Here is a 15,292-nt window from a genome sequence, read left to right on the forward strand (position 1 = left end):
GGCCTCCCCCCACGCAGGAACCTGGCGGACCGAGGCTGTGTTCAGCGAGGAAGTGCTCGTCGGGGTTCCGAAGGACATCCCTCTTCCAAGTGCCGCCACCCTGAGCGTCAATCCCTGCACGGCCTACAGGATGCTAGTGGACTTTGAGCAGCTGCAGCCAGGTAGGAACCGCAGTGGGGGAGCAGGCCCGGCTCTCCCAACCCCGAGGCCTGGGCACTTACAGGTGAGGGCCTGCGAGGAAGACGGCCCCAACCTGGGTGAGTGTGTTGTTGTGGCTTCACTTGGAAAGATGGGAGCCTGGGTCGTGGAAAACATGCTGAAACCCCATGAGGAGTACACCCTGGAAAACCGCTGAAGGGTCACATTCCCTCGAGCTTGGGATGGAATCCTGTCGTTCAGCAAAAACGTACGGAGCTGTGCTGAGCTCTGGGGCTACAGAGCCAGACAAGATAGACACAGTCCCTGTGTTTTCGGTAAAATGCTGAACTTAGCGTTGGTAATTCCACTCAGCATTGCCGGAGCACTTTCCAGCCCACATGCATGCCTTTCCGTGCGCTGCCCTAGTGCACCGGGTCGGCAGAATGGAGCAGTGAGGTCAGAGGCACGGGTTAAGAGCTCAAGCCGTGGGCAAACAGCCTGGGTCTGAACCCCAGCTTCGCCTCACTGACTGGGAACTGACCTCTCAAATCATCAGTCTTTTCATCTGTAAATTGGAGAATAAAGTGTTCTAGGGGTAACAGAGACAGGCAGTGTCCCCCGGCGTGGGCCTGGGGTCCACTGCAGTAGATGTGCACTGCTGTGACTCTTTCTCTTGTAAATGAGGACACTGAGGTCCAGAGCAGTGGATTATTCATGTGAGGTCACTCAGCAAGGAAATGGCAGAGCCAGGTGTTTTATTTGGAGTTCTCCTGAAAGCGGAACCTAATTCAAGGACTGGGGGCAGCCAGTTCACTGGGGAGGTAACCCCAGGAAGCAGGAGTCAGGGGACAGGGATGGGGAAGGAGAAAAAGCCAGTGAAGGCTGGTTCCTGCCGTTGGCGACCAGGGCCCAGTCTTGCTGGGGATGCTCCACAGACCCTCCCAGAACCCTCCTCAGAATTAACCTCCAGCTGGCAGGAGTTTGGGCCAGTCACCCACCAGCTCCCATCCCCCGAGGCGGAGGGTTACCCAGCACACCATGCACATCCGTGAGCTGGCATGGGCTGCAGAGATCACCCAGGCCCAGAGACTTTGGCATGTGATCAGCTTAGGGGAGCGGCTCCGCTCAAGGCTGGCGAGAAACCAGCCCCAGCTCCCCGCACAGAGTGATGCGTGTTCTCACAGCTGTGGCAGGGCGGTCCCAGGGGTCTTTGGTGGAGAAAGCCAGCAGCTGGGCTCAGGGACCTTTGCCCGAGTCCTAGTGCAGCAAATGCTTTGGTCGCCTGTGTCCCATGCCCTCATGCCCCCTCTGGTTTGGGCTGCAGCTGTGGCCGTCACATCAGGCCATTCTGACACCACCCACCTTAAGTACCCACAGCACATCTCTCCACTTTCCTGCTCCAGAGCTGGTGTGACACGTGTGATTTTCACATGTGATCTTGAAAGAATTACACTTTACATTGTAACCCTGTACACAGACGTATATGAATATATATGCAATGGAAGCCAAAATTTCATGGAACAGTGTTTACCCTCACCATGTGTAATGCACTCCACTTTTTTTTAATTCTATTTTCCTTAATTTTAATTTAAAAAAAAAAAAAAAAGCTTGCAGCCCACTAGGTTGGTTTCATAACCCACTGATGAGTGACAATCTGTAGGTTGACCCCAGCTAAGGAGAATGGTCGTCTTCTTCCAGAAAGTCCTCTGTTTCTAGCACAAGATCCCTGCTGCCTCTCAAAACTCAGGTAGCATTTCAGGAGAAAAGAGCGCCTTCCTGGACACTAGGGTCCTTGACTCTAATCAGGAGCATCTCGATTGGTGCTCCTAGGACCCCTGTTTTATGTGGGACAAACTGAGGTTCAAAGAAGTCATGACTTGCCCCACCTTATTCAGTTTCAGTGGTGACCTGGGACTCACACTCAGGTACATCTCATCCCAGAGCCCATGCTCCTCCCCGCACGCCCTGCTGCCTCCCCAGCTGGCTAATTCCAAAGTTGAGCCTCAGCTTTGACCACTGTCTGCAGGACCCTGTTTCAGTGCCTGCCAGTTTCTCCAGCGCAGCTCTAATCCCATGTGGAGGCAGCACACCTTCCTCTCAAGAAGCTGCAAGCTGTTGATAGAAACAGACTTAAGACACAACCAAGTGTAAGTTGAGGCTGACCTTGAGCACGAATGGAGAAGGCCTCAGAGTGCTGTGGGAGTGCATGGGGGAGGATCTGGGAAGGCTTCATGAAGGAAGCTGCACTTGGGCTATGCTTCAGAGGATATATAGGACTTCAAAAGGAAGGGAGAGAGAAAGGAAAACATTACAAACCAAAGAAACAACCTAAGCAGAGACTTGAGGACATGAAAATTAGGAGGATGAGGAAGGATACAAAAATCACACAGCAGGGCCTAAGTTGCGTCCAGTGAACTCTGAGTTGCCGAATCCTGGCACATTGTGGGTGTTGTAGAGGTTCGGGGGTCACTGGGAGGAAAGCGAGCAACACTCCAAGGACTGAGAAGGCTCAGCAGCCAGGTCTTGGACCCCTTTAGAGCCCTAGGACTCCACCTCTTGCTCTATAATAGGATCCCAGGCTGGAAGCCCTTGACCAATCCCAGGTCTCGACCTGAGTCTCTTTCTGGCTCCACAGGGGACTGTGTCATCCAGAATGCGTCCAACAGTGGAGTGGGGCAAGCAGTCATCCAGATCGCCGCAGCCCTGGGTCTGAGGACTATCAACGTGGTCCGAGACAGGTGCGTGGAAGGCCTAATCTCAAACCGCCACTTGGGCCTTTCCGCCTCACACCCTGCGGGTGTCCGCGTGTCCACCAGGTGGCGCCCTCGCATAAGCAGTCCTCCTCGGCAGGCCACCCGCTAACTGCTGCTGACTCAGCCGCCAGCGCTGAAGTCCAGGCGGCTTTTGGATATAGGATGAAACTGAAATGTAAAGGGAGGGCAGGATTGAAGGGGAGAAGGCCCTTAAGAATTTAAGAGTTTTTGAGAATCCTGACCTGTGATAACCCCATGTTTTCAAAACCACAGTTCACATTTGGGAAGGTTTTAAGCTGTGTTATTCTTTCTGTGAACTAACTCAGGGCCTTATTCTCCCTTGCATTTGTGTGATCCTTTGAAGTGCACTAAATACAGATGTAAAGGAGATGGGGCAGGTTTGTCATTTATATTTTACAGAAGAGGAAACTGAAGTTTCAGGGGGAGGAAGCCACTTGCTCAGGAAGACACAGCAAATCAGTGACAGACTTAAGTTTCCTGACTTGTATGAGAATCCAGTTTCCTCAAGCCTCACTGTCCACAAATGTGTCTGTGTCTCTCAGGGAAGTCCAGGCCTAGTAGGAGAACTGATACCCGCTGCAGTCCCCCATCCCCTCAGTTGTGCTAACAAAAAATATTCTGTTTGCCTCAGTAAAGAGGCCCAGAGCCACTCCTGGGCTGGAGTGTGTTTGCACAACTCTGAAGAGCCCCTTGAAAAGAGCAGGGGGAAAGGAAGCAGAGTTTGTCATTTCAGCAGAAGAAATCAGGAAGTGAAATGACTTCTCGCTGGGCACAGATGGTTTCTAGCATCCTTGAGCTGGCCGGAGAGTAGAACCCACCCAGCCTTGCTCTCTCACTCAGTGAGAACACTGAGGCCACAGGATGGAGGGGGATAGCGTGATGACATTGGGTGGCCAGCCCCAGCTTCCCACAAAGAGAAACTCGGGTTCTCATAGCTGTGGTGGAGGGGGTCCTAGGAGCCTTCGGTGGAGAAAGAGAACAGATATGACCAAGGACCTTGGATTGTGTTTGGTTTCCAGACCTGACATCCAGAAGCTGACTGAGAGGCTGAAGAACCTGGGGGCTGATCATGTTATCACAGAAGAGGAAATAAGAAAGCATGAGATGAAAAATTTCCTTAAGGTACCAGAGATGAGGAACACTGAACCTCCATTCCAGGCCCATCTCCCTGAGGAAAGAAATGTGCTTGAATTAGAAAAGCTGGGCACTGGCCCCGTTGCTCTTCTCCAGAATCCTTCCTTCGCCTCTTTGTGGAAGGACAAAGCCCACTCTCTCAGCCAGGGGACAGCATGCATTAAGTGCCCAGGCGCTGTGTCTGTCTCTCCTAGACAAAATTTAGGAAGCCCTGAATGATTTGTAGTTTTGAATGTTTGTGCTGGCCTATATCAGCCCACACAGCCGATGTGAGTCTGAGAGCTGGGAGAGGAGCCGAGGAAACTGAGGCATAGGAGGGACGAGAAAGAAAAGAATTCACATTTCTGAAGCACCTGCCGTATATTTTATCCAGTAATCCCCACAAAAGCTCTACAGAGTAGGTGCTCTCCGTCTCAGAGGTGAGAAAACGAAGACTCGGGGGAAAACAAGGACTTCACCAGACCACATAGTCATAAGTGGTGGAGTCAGGACTGACCCCAGGGCTCCTTGAACTCAAAACCCCTTAACCTTCCCAGCACACCTAGTAAGCGACCAAACCGCATCTCAGCCTCTTGTCACTGAACCCTGGAGGGACCAGACACACACCCATTGGAGAACACACACTTCTGGAGAACATTTCTGAAGCAGTAGGTATAATATAATATAATAAATATAATATAATATAATATAATATAATATAATATAATATAATATAATATAATATAATATAATATAATATAATATAATCTGAGTTATCAGTACTGAGAAGAGCGGGAAATGAAGTTCATCAAATCAGAATGTAGAGGGGAGGGCAGAGCTCAGTGGTAGACCGCGTGCTTAGCATGCACGAGGTCCTGGATTCGATCCCCAGCACCTCCACTAAAAAAAAAAAATTTTTAAATAAATAAACCTAATTACCTCCCTCTGCAATTTAAAAACAAAACAAAACAAAAAACAGGATGTAGATGCCCTTTGTCTGTTCTTTCCCAAAGGAGGTGAGCTTTGAACAAAATCCTAAAATGAGTAACAGGATTAAGCTGGTAAAGAAGAGGCCCTACCATGGGCAGAGTTCAAAGGCATAAACGTCCCCTTTTTATCGCTCCCTCCTCTGACACAGCGCCTGGGCCATGGAAGTGCTGTTTGTAGCAGGCTTCAGACCCCGGGCTCAGAGGGGTTGCTCGCTCACTACAGGTCCCTTGTTTTCCAGGACATGCCCCAGCCACGGCTTGCTCTCAACTGCGTCGGCGGGAAAAGCTCCACAGAGCTGCTGCGACACTTGGCGTAAGTCCCTTGGCCTCACGGGCACAGTGCGCTGGTGCTCTCCTGGCCTTTATCGGGGAGGACCACCATGTGACTAAGTCCCGGTGGCCAATGTGAGCCAAGGGCAGTCAGCACAACCCCTAGTAGGAAGATGGGACCCCAGTCATGTCCTAGATATCCGGGCACATCTTTTCTCAGCCTCCTCCTTACTGATGCCTGAGAGACCCATCCGGCTTTGTTTTTCCAGGTTCCCGCCCCTGGCTAGATATCCAGGAGACTGCTGGACTGTCTGTGAAAGGGAACGATTATGGATTCATAACCTAGGGGCATCTGAAAAAGCCACTTAATCCTAGTTTATTAGCTTAAAATTTTTATTAGCTTTTACAAAGAGATTCTGATTTTAGGGGTAACATCATGCTATTACAAAGTATCTTGGAAACATGTAAAAGGACAGTTAAGCACAAAACTTACCTATAATCCCACCACGGAGGGGGATAAGCCCTGGTGACACTGTTGACAGTGCATGTCCCTCCATTGCTCGTTCCTTTAAGATAAACTTCTCGAACTGAAGGGTGCCTGAAGGGACACTTCCCAACTAAAGCAGCAACATTCATTGACTCATATTTGCCAACACTCACTAGCCACGGGGTGCAGAGGTGGCTGAGACACTGAGAGAACCCTCTCGAACTCATGGGCTGGATGGGAAGATGGTCATGTGATCAAAGAGCTTTGGTAACAATCATGGAGCGTTTACTGTGCACCAGACTGCAGGGTGCTTGACATCCCCCTCCCCCTGCCCACAACCTCCTGGACGAGGAGTGCTCCTCCCACCCCCACGCATACAAAGCCCAGAGCGGGCAGTTAGCCTGCCCCAGTTACTGTGACTCCCGCGCACAGCTCTGCACCCTACTCTGGGCGGCCTCCAAGGCCAGCTGCAGTCCCCACACTGCTCGCTGTAGGAGGAAGCCTTGCTCAGTAGTTACAGCGTAGGCCTTGGAGTCAGAAAGGCTGGGTTTGAGTCCCAGCTCTGCTGCTTACCAGCTGTGGACCTGTGAAAAGTTAGATGAAAGTTACATAAAAAACAACCCAAGCCTCAGTCTCTTTGTCAGTAAAATGGGGGGGATAAGAAGGAGGCCACCTTTCTGCCTCAGAAGGTGAGTCTCAGCAGCACTGAGGTCTGCACTAATCACTGTACAAATGAGAGGTGGGCCTCAGCTTTCTCATCTGCAAAATAGGAGTCATAAAAGTCCTCCATTGGAGTCACTGTGAGCATTCGCTGGCCAGTATATGTAGAATGCCCAGACCTGTGCCTGGCATGCAGTAAACACCTAGTAAACAGTAGCTGTTCTGGTTAGACCGAGTGCAGTGGGGGTCCAGACAGGGAGGGTTGATCCCTCCAGGAGCTGCCTTCCAGAGCAGGTGGTAGCTGAAGGGAGCTTAAGACCAGACTGCCCGCCAGCCTCAGGGACAAAGAGTTACCAGCCTCTCATGACAGCTTCTTCCATTTTGTAGTTTAGAGTCTTTCATGTGTTGTCCCAAAATGTACCTCAGGTCATCCTTGATCAACAGACTCTTAAAAGAGCCAGGGCAGCAGGGACAGAAACACAGGTTAAGTCAGGCATGTGAAGTCCTAGCTTACTCATTTTAGAAATTATGTGAGCCTCTCCTGTCCGACCGCTGGGCCGGGTGTGGGTGTCAGATGGCAGGTCCCAACAGTCACCATCGCCCTCCGCACCATCCACACCATTCCATAGCTGCATAGCTACTTCATCTCACTAGGCCTTTGAATGAGCATGTGCAGAAGAGAGGCAGTGTGGCCGCTGTGGACGCATTGCCAAGGTCACACACTTACAGTGGAGTAGAGCCCAACTGAACTTGGGTTGTGAGCTTTGCTCAGTGGAGCACATGTCCCTACAACTCTTCATCAGAGCCTGGTGGGTGCTTAGATCAGTGGGTTCCTGCCCCTGGCTAGATATCCAGGTCACCAGAAGGGATGTCTGTTTGTTTCCTGTTGTTTTTAATATAGATCCTTGCCTCCTGATTCGTTAGGTCTGGGTCGGGCTTAGAAATCTGTATTCTTGAACCCTTCCTGGGAATTCTGAGAACAAGGTTTAGGAGCCAGGGTTGGAATAGAAGTGTTGTAACCCCAAGAAGGGCTCTGTCTTCTCCACCTGTGACCACCCTGTTCTCTCTGGACTCTCCAGGCCTGGAGGAACCATGGTGACCTACGGGGGCATGGCCAAGCAGCCCGTCATCGCCTCTGTGGTAAGCTGGCGGGGGAGGCAGGCCTCGAGACAGGCCTGGACACCACAGCCGTCTAAGCTCAGGCAGAGCCCCGGCCCCGGGCAGTGGGGGGAGCCTGTACCTTCAGCAGTGCCTGAAGCTCTTGCCCTCCGAGCCCCGGTATGTCCTTCCTGTGTCCACAGGGCCTGCTCATTTTTAAGGACCTCAAACTCCGGGGCTTTTGGTTATCCCAGTGGAAGAAGGACCACAGTCCAGGTAAGTGGATGATGGCCCCATTGCCAACAGTCACACGAGAGGGCAGTGCCTACTGCAGAAGTGATCAGTCACTTTGAGCCCTGGAGAGGTGATCAGGTCCCCAACCCCATGACAGGATAAAGGAGAACAGTCTCTAACTATGGCTACAGTCAGTGGATAGTTACTGGACTAAAGTCGGCTAGTCCTTGAGGGTATAGCATGGAACAAGGTGGTCCCTGCCACCATCCTGAGGAGCGGACAGTGGGAAACGCTGCGTGGAAGACAGCCAGGTGAAGACAGCAAACTCGAACTAGCCTACCTGGGCTCAAATCCTGCTTCTCCCATTTACTGTTGATGGGTTCTGCCAGCTGAGCTGTGGGACCCTGAGCAAGTGAGTTAACTTCTGTCATGACTGTTTGAACTATTGTGAGTCCTGTTTGACAGAAGAGGAAACTGAGGTTCAAAGTGGTTAAGTAGCTTCTCCCACATCACCCCCATCTAAAGAGTGTGCAGCCAGAATGTAAACAGCCAGTCTCTCTGACTCTAGAACCCAAGCCAGGACACTTCTCCCCTGGAGGACTGGCTCCCAAGTATGATACCCCCCTAGGCTGCAACTGAAGAATGACATGGAGTCATCCCAGTGAGGGGAGGAAACCGGTGGTGTGAACGAGCCTTTCAGGCAGAAAAAATAGTACATACAAAGGCCTGTCACAGAGAGTGGGGTGCTGGACAGATAGGCTGTGATCAGATTATGGAAGGCCTTAATAATCCTTTTTAAGGAGCTCAGACTCTATCTTAAAGGGAAACGGGAAGCCCCTGAAGCGTTTTTAGCAGGGGATATGATTTGATTTGAATGTTGAACAAATTCATGTCTATGACGAAGCACTTCTCAGCCAAGGCCTTCCCTTCTCATCTTCCTCTACCACAGAGGGTCCTTAGTGGGAGGCAGGCAGGCCCTAGGAGGGGATGTTGGAGGCCTCAGTGTGTAGGGTTCCGATGGAGTCCTGGGCTGTCAGGGAAAGCACCTTTCCCTGAGCAAAGCTCATCTGTTCTACATCAGCTGGTGTGCCAGGCACCACCCACCAGCTTCCCTGCCTCAAAGGGACCCTGCCCTCCCACCATTCAGGACTCATGGTTCCACCCAGTCAGGTTCTGTGGGTCTGAGCCATCCAGCCACGACTCTGCCTGCCCGCCAGCTTCTGGGGCTGCTCCCATGCTTCTGTCCCCACCCCAGCCCTCACTGTCCTGAACACAGGCGGGGAGCAGCCTGCCTCGACAGCCACCCTGTCCATGGCCAAGCGCTCCTCAGGGCTCAGTGCCAGCTCCTGCCGGCAGGAGAGGCCCAGGTGTCATCACCCCCGAGCCCTGCAGCTGCTCCCCGGGCTGACTTCCTCCACCCTCCCACAGACCAGTTCAAGGAGCTGATCCTCACGCTGTGCAACCTCATCCGCCGAGGCCAGCTCACGGCCCCCGCCTGCTCCCAGGTCCCACTGCAGGACTACCAGCGTGCCTTGGAGGCCTCCACGCAGCCCTTCGTGTCCTCAAAGCAGATTCTCACCATGTGATAAGCCCAGAGGAGCCGAAGCGAAGTGGGAGGGGAGATGGATCAGCAGGACTGATTCTGGGCCTCCCAGATGGGGCCCTCAGTCTTCCTAGGCGGCCTCTCTCCTCACTGTCACTTCTGAGAACTGGGAGAACTCTCCCCACTCCAGCCTCTGGGCACCTAATAAAGTCTGAACTTCCTAAGAACAAACAAACAAACAAACCCCAATAGAAGTCATCCCTGTCAAGAAGGACCCTCACACTGCACCTGCACCTGCCACCCCCAGCACTAGGGAGCCCCCGTGCCCGCCCTTTGCCTAGCCTGAAAGCAAAGCCTGGCTGGGGCTGGCAGGTACAGAGGGCGGTAAGACACAATCTCTGCCTTCCAGCCCTCCAAGCCCACCTCGGAGACTCTTCTAAAAAGGAAGGTTGGACTCATTCTCAGGTGGTCTGCAGCTCAGTCTGGGGCAGTGGGAGGATCAGCTCCACAGAGGAGTGAGTGTCAGGCTGAGAAACCAACGAAATGGGGTCTCAGGTGGCTGGACCGTCCTCACGGAACGTCCGTTCTAACGGGGGAGCTGGATGTTCACCAGTGGTTCTCAGCCTGAGGCCACTTCACCCCCAGGGGACATCGTGGCTGCCGCGACGGAGGGCGCGCTGCTCGTGTCAGGTGAGCAGAGGTCAGCGATGTTGCCGTGGTGTCCCGCAGCGCACAGGACAGCCTCCCTCCACAGAGAATTATCCACCCAGTGTCCGCGGTGCCGCTGTCCAGAAGCCCCGCCTTAAACCACTGGCCCCACGATACTTATCACAGTGACTAGTGCGCTAAAGAAGATATGTGTGAGGCCCTGTCCTAGGCCTGGGCTCAGTGGGCTGTTTCTGAGGTCAAGCTTGAAAAATGAGTAGCTTTATTCACACAAAGAGAGAGCTTGCACCATGTGGCTTTTTGGTGTTTGCTTCATGATTCACTCACCCAAAGCAAAGAACTAGAGCCTTTGGGATGTCTCCATCACCTGGCCCTCTGTCCCTGACCTCAAGATCCTCTCTTGGGGGGACATCCTGAGGGCCCAGTGTGTGCCTGGGGCTAGGGCTGCCCGTGAGCAGTGAACCAAGGAGCTTGGCCTGGTGCAGTTTACTAATGAGGCCCTGATGCAGGGGTGTTTGGTGTTTAGAGGGCAGTGGGGACACAGCAGCTCTGCCTGAGGGTTTAAGGAAGGCTTCCCAGAGGAAGTACGGTCACAGCCAACTTTTTTTTTTAAGTTTTAAGCCATGATTATTGATGTAGAATTTACATTCAATACAACTCACCCCAACATTTGACAAATGCAATCACCACCATAATCAAAGTGTAGAACAGCTCTTCAAAATTCCCCCAAGCCCTTTGCAACAAACTCTTCCCTGATCCTTGGGAATCCATTGATCTGTTTTCTGTCAAAGGGGTCAAATTTAATCATTAGAATGATTATAGAAAAAATGGTCACAGCCAGTCTTGAAGACCCAACGGGAGAAGGTGTACCAAGCAAAGCCAGCAGCACCTGTGAGAGTTTGGGGGCCCAAGAGATCCTGGCAGTCGGGGAATGCCAACAGGCCAGTATAGCTGCTGCTCAGGACGTGGGGGGAGTATGAAGACTGAGACGCAGGCAGAACAACAGGGTCAGGACTTACCCTCAAGGCGTGGGGAGGCACTGAGGGATTTTCAGCAGTGGAGTGATGTAGAAAACTGGCTCTGAAGGCCAGGGGATGCCCAGGTGGAGCTGCACACTAGCAGGCCTACTGGCCCGGCATAATCCTTTTGCCTTCTGGAGCAGCTTGTGTGTCCCCAGGAGAGAAGCACTTGGTTTCAGCCTGGGGCCCGGAAAGGTCTGTAGGTGCCCTCTGGGTAAGATTTGCCACCTTGTACACCTGGGCTCAGAATCAGCCCCAGCTCACCCAAGTCCCTCCCATTCTCAATCCTCGAGGTTAGCGGCATGGAAGATTTGGGCAGGTGGTCAATGTGGGCAAGTGCAAAAGTTCTGAGAGGGAGGGGAGGCTACCCAGAGGCTACAGGAGGGACAGTTAAGATGAGGTTCTTCACAGGGGCTCCGCAAGGTTGGGCTCAGGGGCTGTGCTGAACCTGCGGCCACGGAGAAGGAACAGGCCCCTTGTATAGACTCAGAGGAGGCAGGGAGGCTCATCACACCACATCGCAGTTAGAGACCTCAGGGAGGGGTGTCCAGAGTGTCCTGAGAACAGTGCCTCTGGGGGTCTGGAGGAGACATCTGGGCTGGGCTTTGAAGGAGGATATTTTCTCAGGCAGGGGAGGGAGACAAGCATTACAGATCAAGGGACCAGATTAAGTAAAGTTATAAAGAGGACATTTATGTCGATCTTTTCCTTTTCCCCAAATACCATTCTCTTCCTGAGAATTAAAATTGACAACTTGTGGGTGGGCTCATGGTAGGTAGGAATAAACAGTTTCCCTGTCTCCCTTGCAGCAGACAAGGTGTGTCCCATGTGATGTAAGCAGAGGTGGTAGGTGTCAGTTTCTTAGGAACCTATTTAATATGTAGCTGGCATCCATCCTGTACCTTTTTCTTCCCCTTCCACCTTCCTCCTGGCTGGGACACAGGATGATTCCTGGACTTTGCACAGCCATCTCTGACCATGTTGAGAACAGCACAGCAACAAGATCAAAGGAGCCCAGGTCCCTGACACTCAGACACCCTGTCTGCCCACCTCAGGACTTGAGAAATAAGTTTTACATGAGTAATACGCTTCCATGTTATTTAAACTCCTCGTATTTGGGCTTTCTCTGAGCCTAATCATAACTGATATATATGTTATGATATAATTTTTATTGAAATCATGTCAATCAATCTGAAGCTGAAAAAGTGAATTGTGGCAGTTTGTTATTCCCAGCTAACTGTTGGCAGTTGGGAAAAAAGATTTCTGAGTCAGAAGATCAGAACTGTGCTTTAGAAAAATCCCTCTGGCAGCAGGTTGGAGGACAGTTTGGAGAAGGGTGGCCCTAAAGAAAGAGAGAAAATCAGAAATTCCCAGATAAGTAAATTCTCCCTGAAGTTTGAAGACTAACATTTAATGAGGCCAGCAGAGGAAGGGAGACTGAGACAAAATGTCAGAAGAGAATCTGACTTAAAATGGATCATCTCTTCCCTACAAGTACAGGAGATTGTTTTTAATTTTCAGGCTGAATGATCTCTCTGTGGAGTTGGAACAGCTCTTCCACCCCACTAAGTAAACAGTGTCCTTTTAAAATAGCTGAAGGAGGAACCTTTGGCTCCAGGAGACTAAAAGGAGGCAAATGGGCATTACCTCCTGAACCAAAGCTTGGGCACATCTGAAGCCCCGAGGCTTCATGACTAGCTCTCCCTGTCGTCTTCTGGGAGCATCCACCCTTCAACTGCCTACAGCCACTGCCATAATATTGATGGCTGTCTGATGTCTTGGGAGATGAGATAATTCAGCCTGTTTTCCCCAGGGAAAGACTGAGGCCCAGAAGAACAAGGTTCTTGCATTAACCTGTGTGTGCCAGGCATCTCTGTCCTGGTACCCAGAAGCTCTCAGCAGCTCCCACCCACCCCATGCTTATTGGCAGGTGCCATGCCCTGAGTAGGATATGGGGCCCTGCCAGGGCAGCTGGAGGAAACAACGGAAGAAGAGAGACTCATTCCTGGCATGGCATCTGCCTGCATCTGAAGGCAGTAAAATCCTGGGAAGACAGCAGGACTGACTTGAAGGTAAGCTGGTAAGAGGGTTCTAAGAGGGAAGAAAGCTTTCCCCATGTCCCTGCCCCTTTGCAGTGTACAGGTACTTTCACATGCATCTTCATTTGATTTTTACAACTTCTCTCTGTCATTGAGACTGTAATATCACTATTCAGAAGAGAAAGATGCTGAGAGAGGAAGCAAGCTGGCACCAGAAGCCAGGTCACCATGCCAGTCAATCCCAGTTCCTTTGGCCCCACAGTTGGCCTTGCGCTCCCTCTTTTCTCAGGACTCCTTGATTTTGTTCAGTGATAACTGACATGTCAATCAGAAGAGAGTTTAGATTTCCCTGAGTCCATGTCTCAAGGGGAGGCGTGAAAAAAAGGAGAAATGAGGAGGTCACTGAAGTAGTCCAGGTGAGAACTCATTCATTTATTCATTCAGTAAACAGTCTGAATTCCTGTTATGTGAAAAGCACCATTGTGGTGCTAGGGATACATCAGGAGACAAAAAAATGGCCCCTGATATCAGAGAGCTTATATTCTAGTGGAGGAGAAAGACAGTGAACAAGTAAATAAACAAGGTGATTACAGAGTATGGCAAGTGCTTTCAAAGAAAAGTACAGTGATATAGTGATGGGGGTACTTGAGAGAAGATGTGCAAGGAAGGTCTGAGTCCTGAATAAGAAATCAGCCATGGTCCAGGAAGAGGGAGCAGCGTGTTTAAAGCCCTGATGTGTGAACAATACAACGAGGCCTGAACTAGCTTAGTGAGTGGGAGTGGAGAGAAGTGAATGGATTCATGACTATTTAGAAGGAAGTATCAACAGGACAGACTGAATGTGGTGCTTGAAGGCTGAACTTTGGCGCCCTGCTGGAAGGAGGTGCCACTCCCTGAGTTAGGGAGCTCCAGGGGAGGAGCTGGTTTTGGAGACAGGGGCTCTCTTTCCCATTAGTACAACTGGTTGAGCAGCGTATGTAACAACCAAGGTTAGCCCTAGTTCTTAAGACTGATAGGATTCTCATGTTTTACTAAATACCAGAGTGATCAAAGATTACAACATAAAAATAAGTCCTAAAAGTAACAGAATAAACCATGGGAGGTTTGTTGTTTTTGTTTTAAGTTTTTTAAACCTCAGACTGTGGAAAGCCTTTCCAACTACAACACAGAATCCAGAATCAAAGAAAAATAAAGGACGGATAGACTTAATTCCATAAACATCTAATGTTTTTGCCCGGCAAAAAAAAACACTCTAGGCAAAGTCAACAAACTGGGAAAAAATATTTGCAACTCATTTGACAAAGAGCTAATTTCCCTTACAGTGAGCTCCCGTGAATCAATAAGAAAAATGGACAAAAAGAAAAACAGACCAGAAAGGAAAATATATGTCTCTTAAATATATGAAATGGGGCTCACTCCACTCAAGATAATTGCAAATTAAATTATCTCGACATACCATTTTTCAGCTATCAGATTGACAAAGATCATAAAGCTTGATAACGTGTTGATGAGGAGATGAAGAAACAGGTGCTTACGGAAATTTGAGCAATATCAAAACTGCTTGCCCACATCTTTTGACCCAACTATCCTACTTCTAGGAATAGATTCTACATAAATGTGTATGCAGATTTACTCATTGAAGCAGTTATAACAAAAGGTTTGAACCTGTCTTAGTGTCCTTTCCTAGGTCACTGACTGAACAAATAACTGTGTAAAATGGCATATTATGAGCTATAAAAATCGTCCTGAAGAAAACTCCTTTTGTAGTCTTTTCGAAAGATTTTCAAAATATTAACTCCAGACCCTTATGTACAGTACATCCCTATTTGCTTTATGTGTGTAAAATACCTCGAAAAGACATTTAAGAAACTGATTATATCGTTTGCCTCTGGGCAGGGAAACTAGGCCGCCAAAGGAGAGATGGGAAGACTTCACTGTACGTCATTTGAACCAGTTAATTATCCTTTAAAAATACAATTTTTAAAATAAATTAAAAAATGGCAAAGAAACAAAATTCCTTTGTGGTTCTAGGTAAACCGCGTTAGTGAGAAGGGAACTAATATTTATTGAGCTCCTACCACGTTCTAGATACTGTTCCAAGCCCTTCCACGTACACTTTTAGTTATCCTGGTAGTCCTTTACGATGGGATAAGTTATTCTAATTTTACAAGTTGGAAAACAGGTTTAATTGGTCAAGTAATTTAGCCAGCGTCAAGCCTAATCAAGCTCCAAAGTTCCAGCCTTCTCCACTTTTTACACTGC

General features: G+C 50.1%; 1 protein-coding gene across 2 annotated transcripts in view; it reads left to right on the forward strand.

Annotated features, from left to right (window-relative positions):
- MECR (mitochondrial trans-2-enoyl-CoA reductase) overlaps positions 1-10,247 on the forward strand; it is a 28,602-nt gene extending 18,355 nt beyond the window's left edge. For both annotated transcript variants that reach the window (XM_010981683.3, XM_064493844.1), the window contains exons 4-10: positions 18-161; positions 2,774-2,876; positions 3,932-4,034; positions 5,254-5,327; positions 7,511-7,571; positions 7,733-7,805; positions 9,192-10,247. In XM_010981683.3, the coding sequence (XP_010979985.2) occupies positions 18-161; positions 2,774-2,876; positions 3,932-4,034; positions 5,254-5,327; positions 7,511-7,571; positions 7,733-7,805; positions 9,192-9,349 (716 nt within the window). In that variant the 3' untranslated portion in view covers positions 9,350-10,247. The remainder of the gene's footprint in view (positions 1-17; positions 162-2,773; positions 2,877-3,931; positions 4,035-5,253; positions 5,328-7,510; positions 7,572-7,732; positions 7,806-9,191) is intronic.
- The last annotated feature ends 5,045 nt before the right edge of the window (positions 10,248-15,292 follow it).

Source organism: Camelus dromedarius, chromosome 14 (genome assembly GCF_036321535.1).
Source record: "Camelus dromedarius isolate mCamDro1 chromosome 14, mCamDro1.pat, whole genome shotgun sequence".
NCBI lineage: Eukaryota > Metazoa > Chordata > Mammalia > Artiodactyla > Camelidae > Camelus > Camelus dromedarius.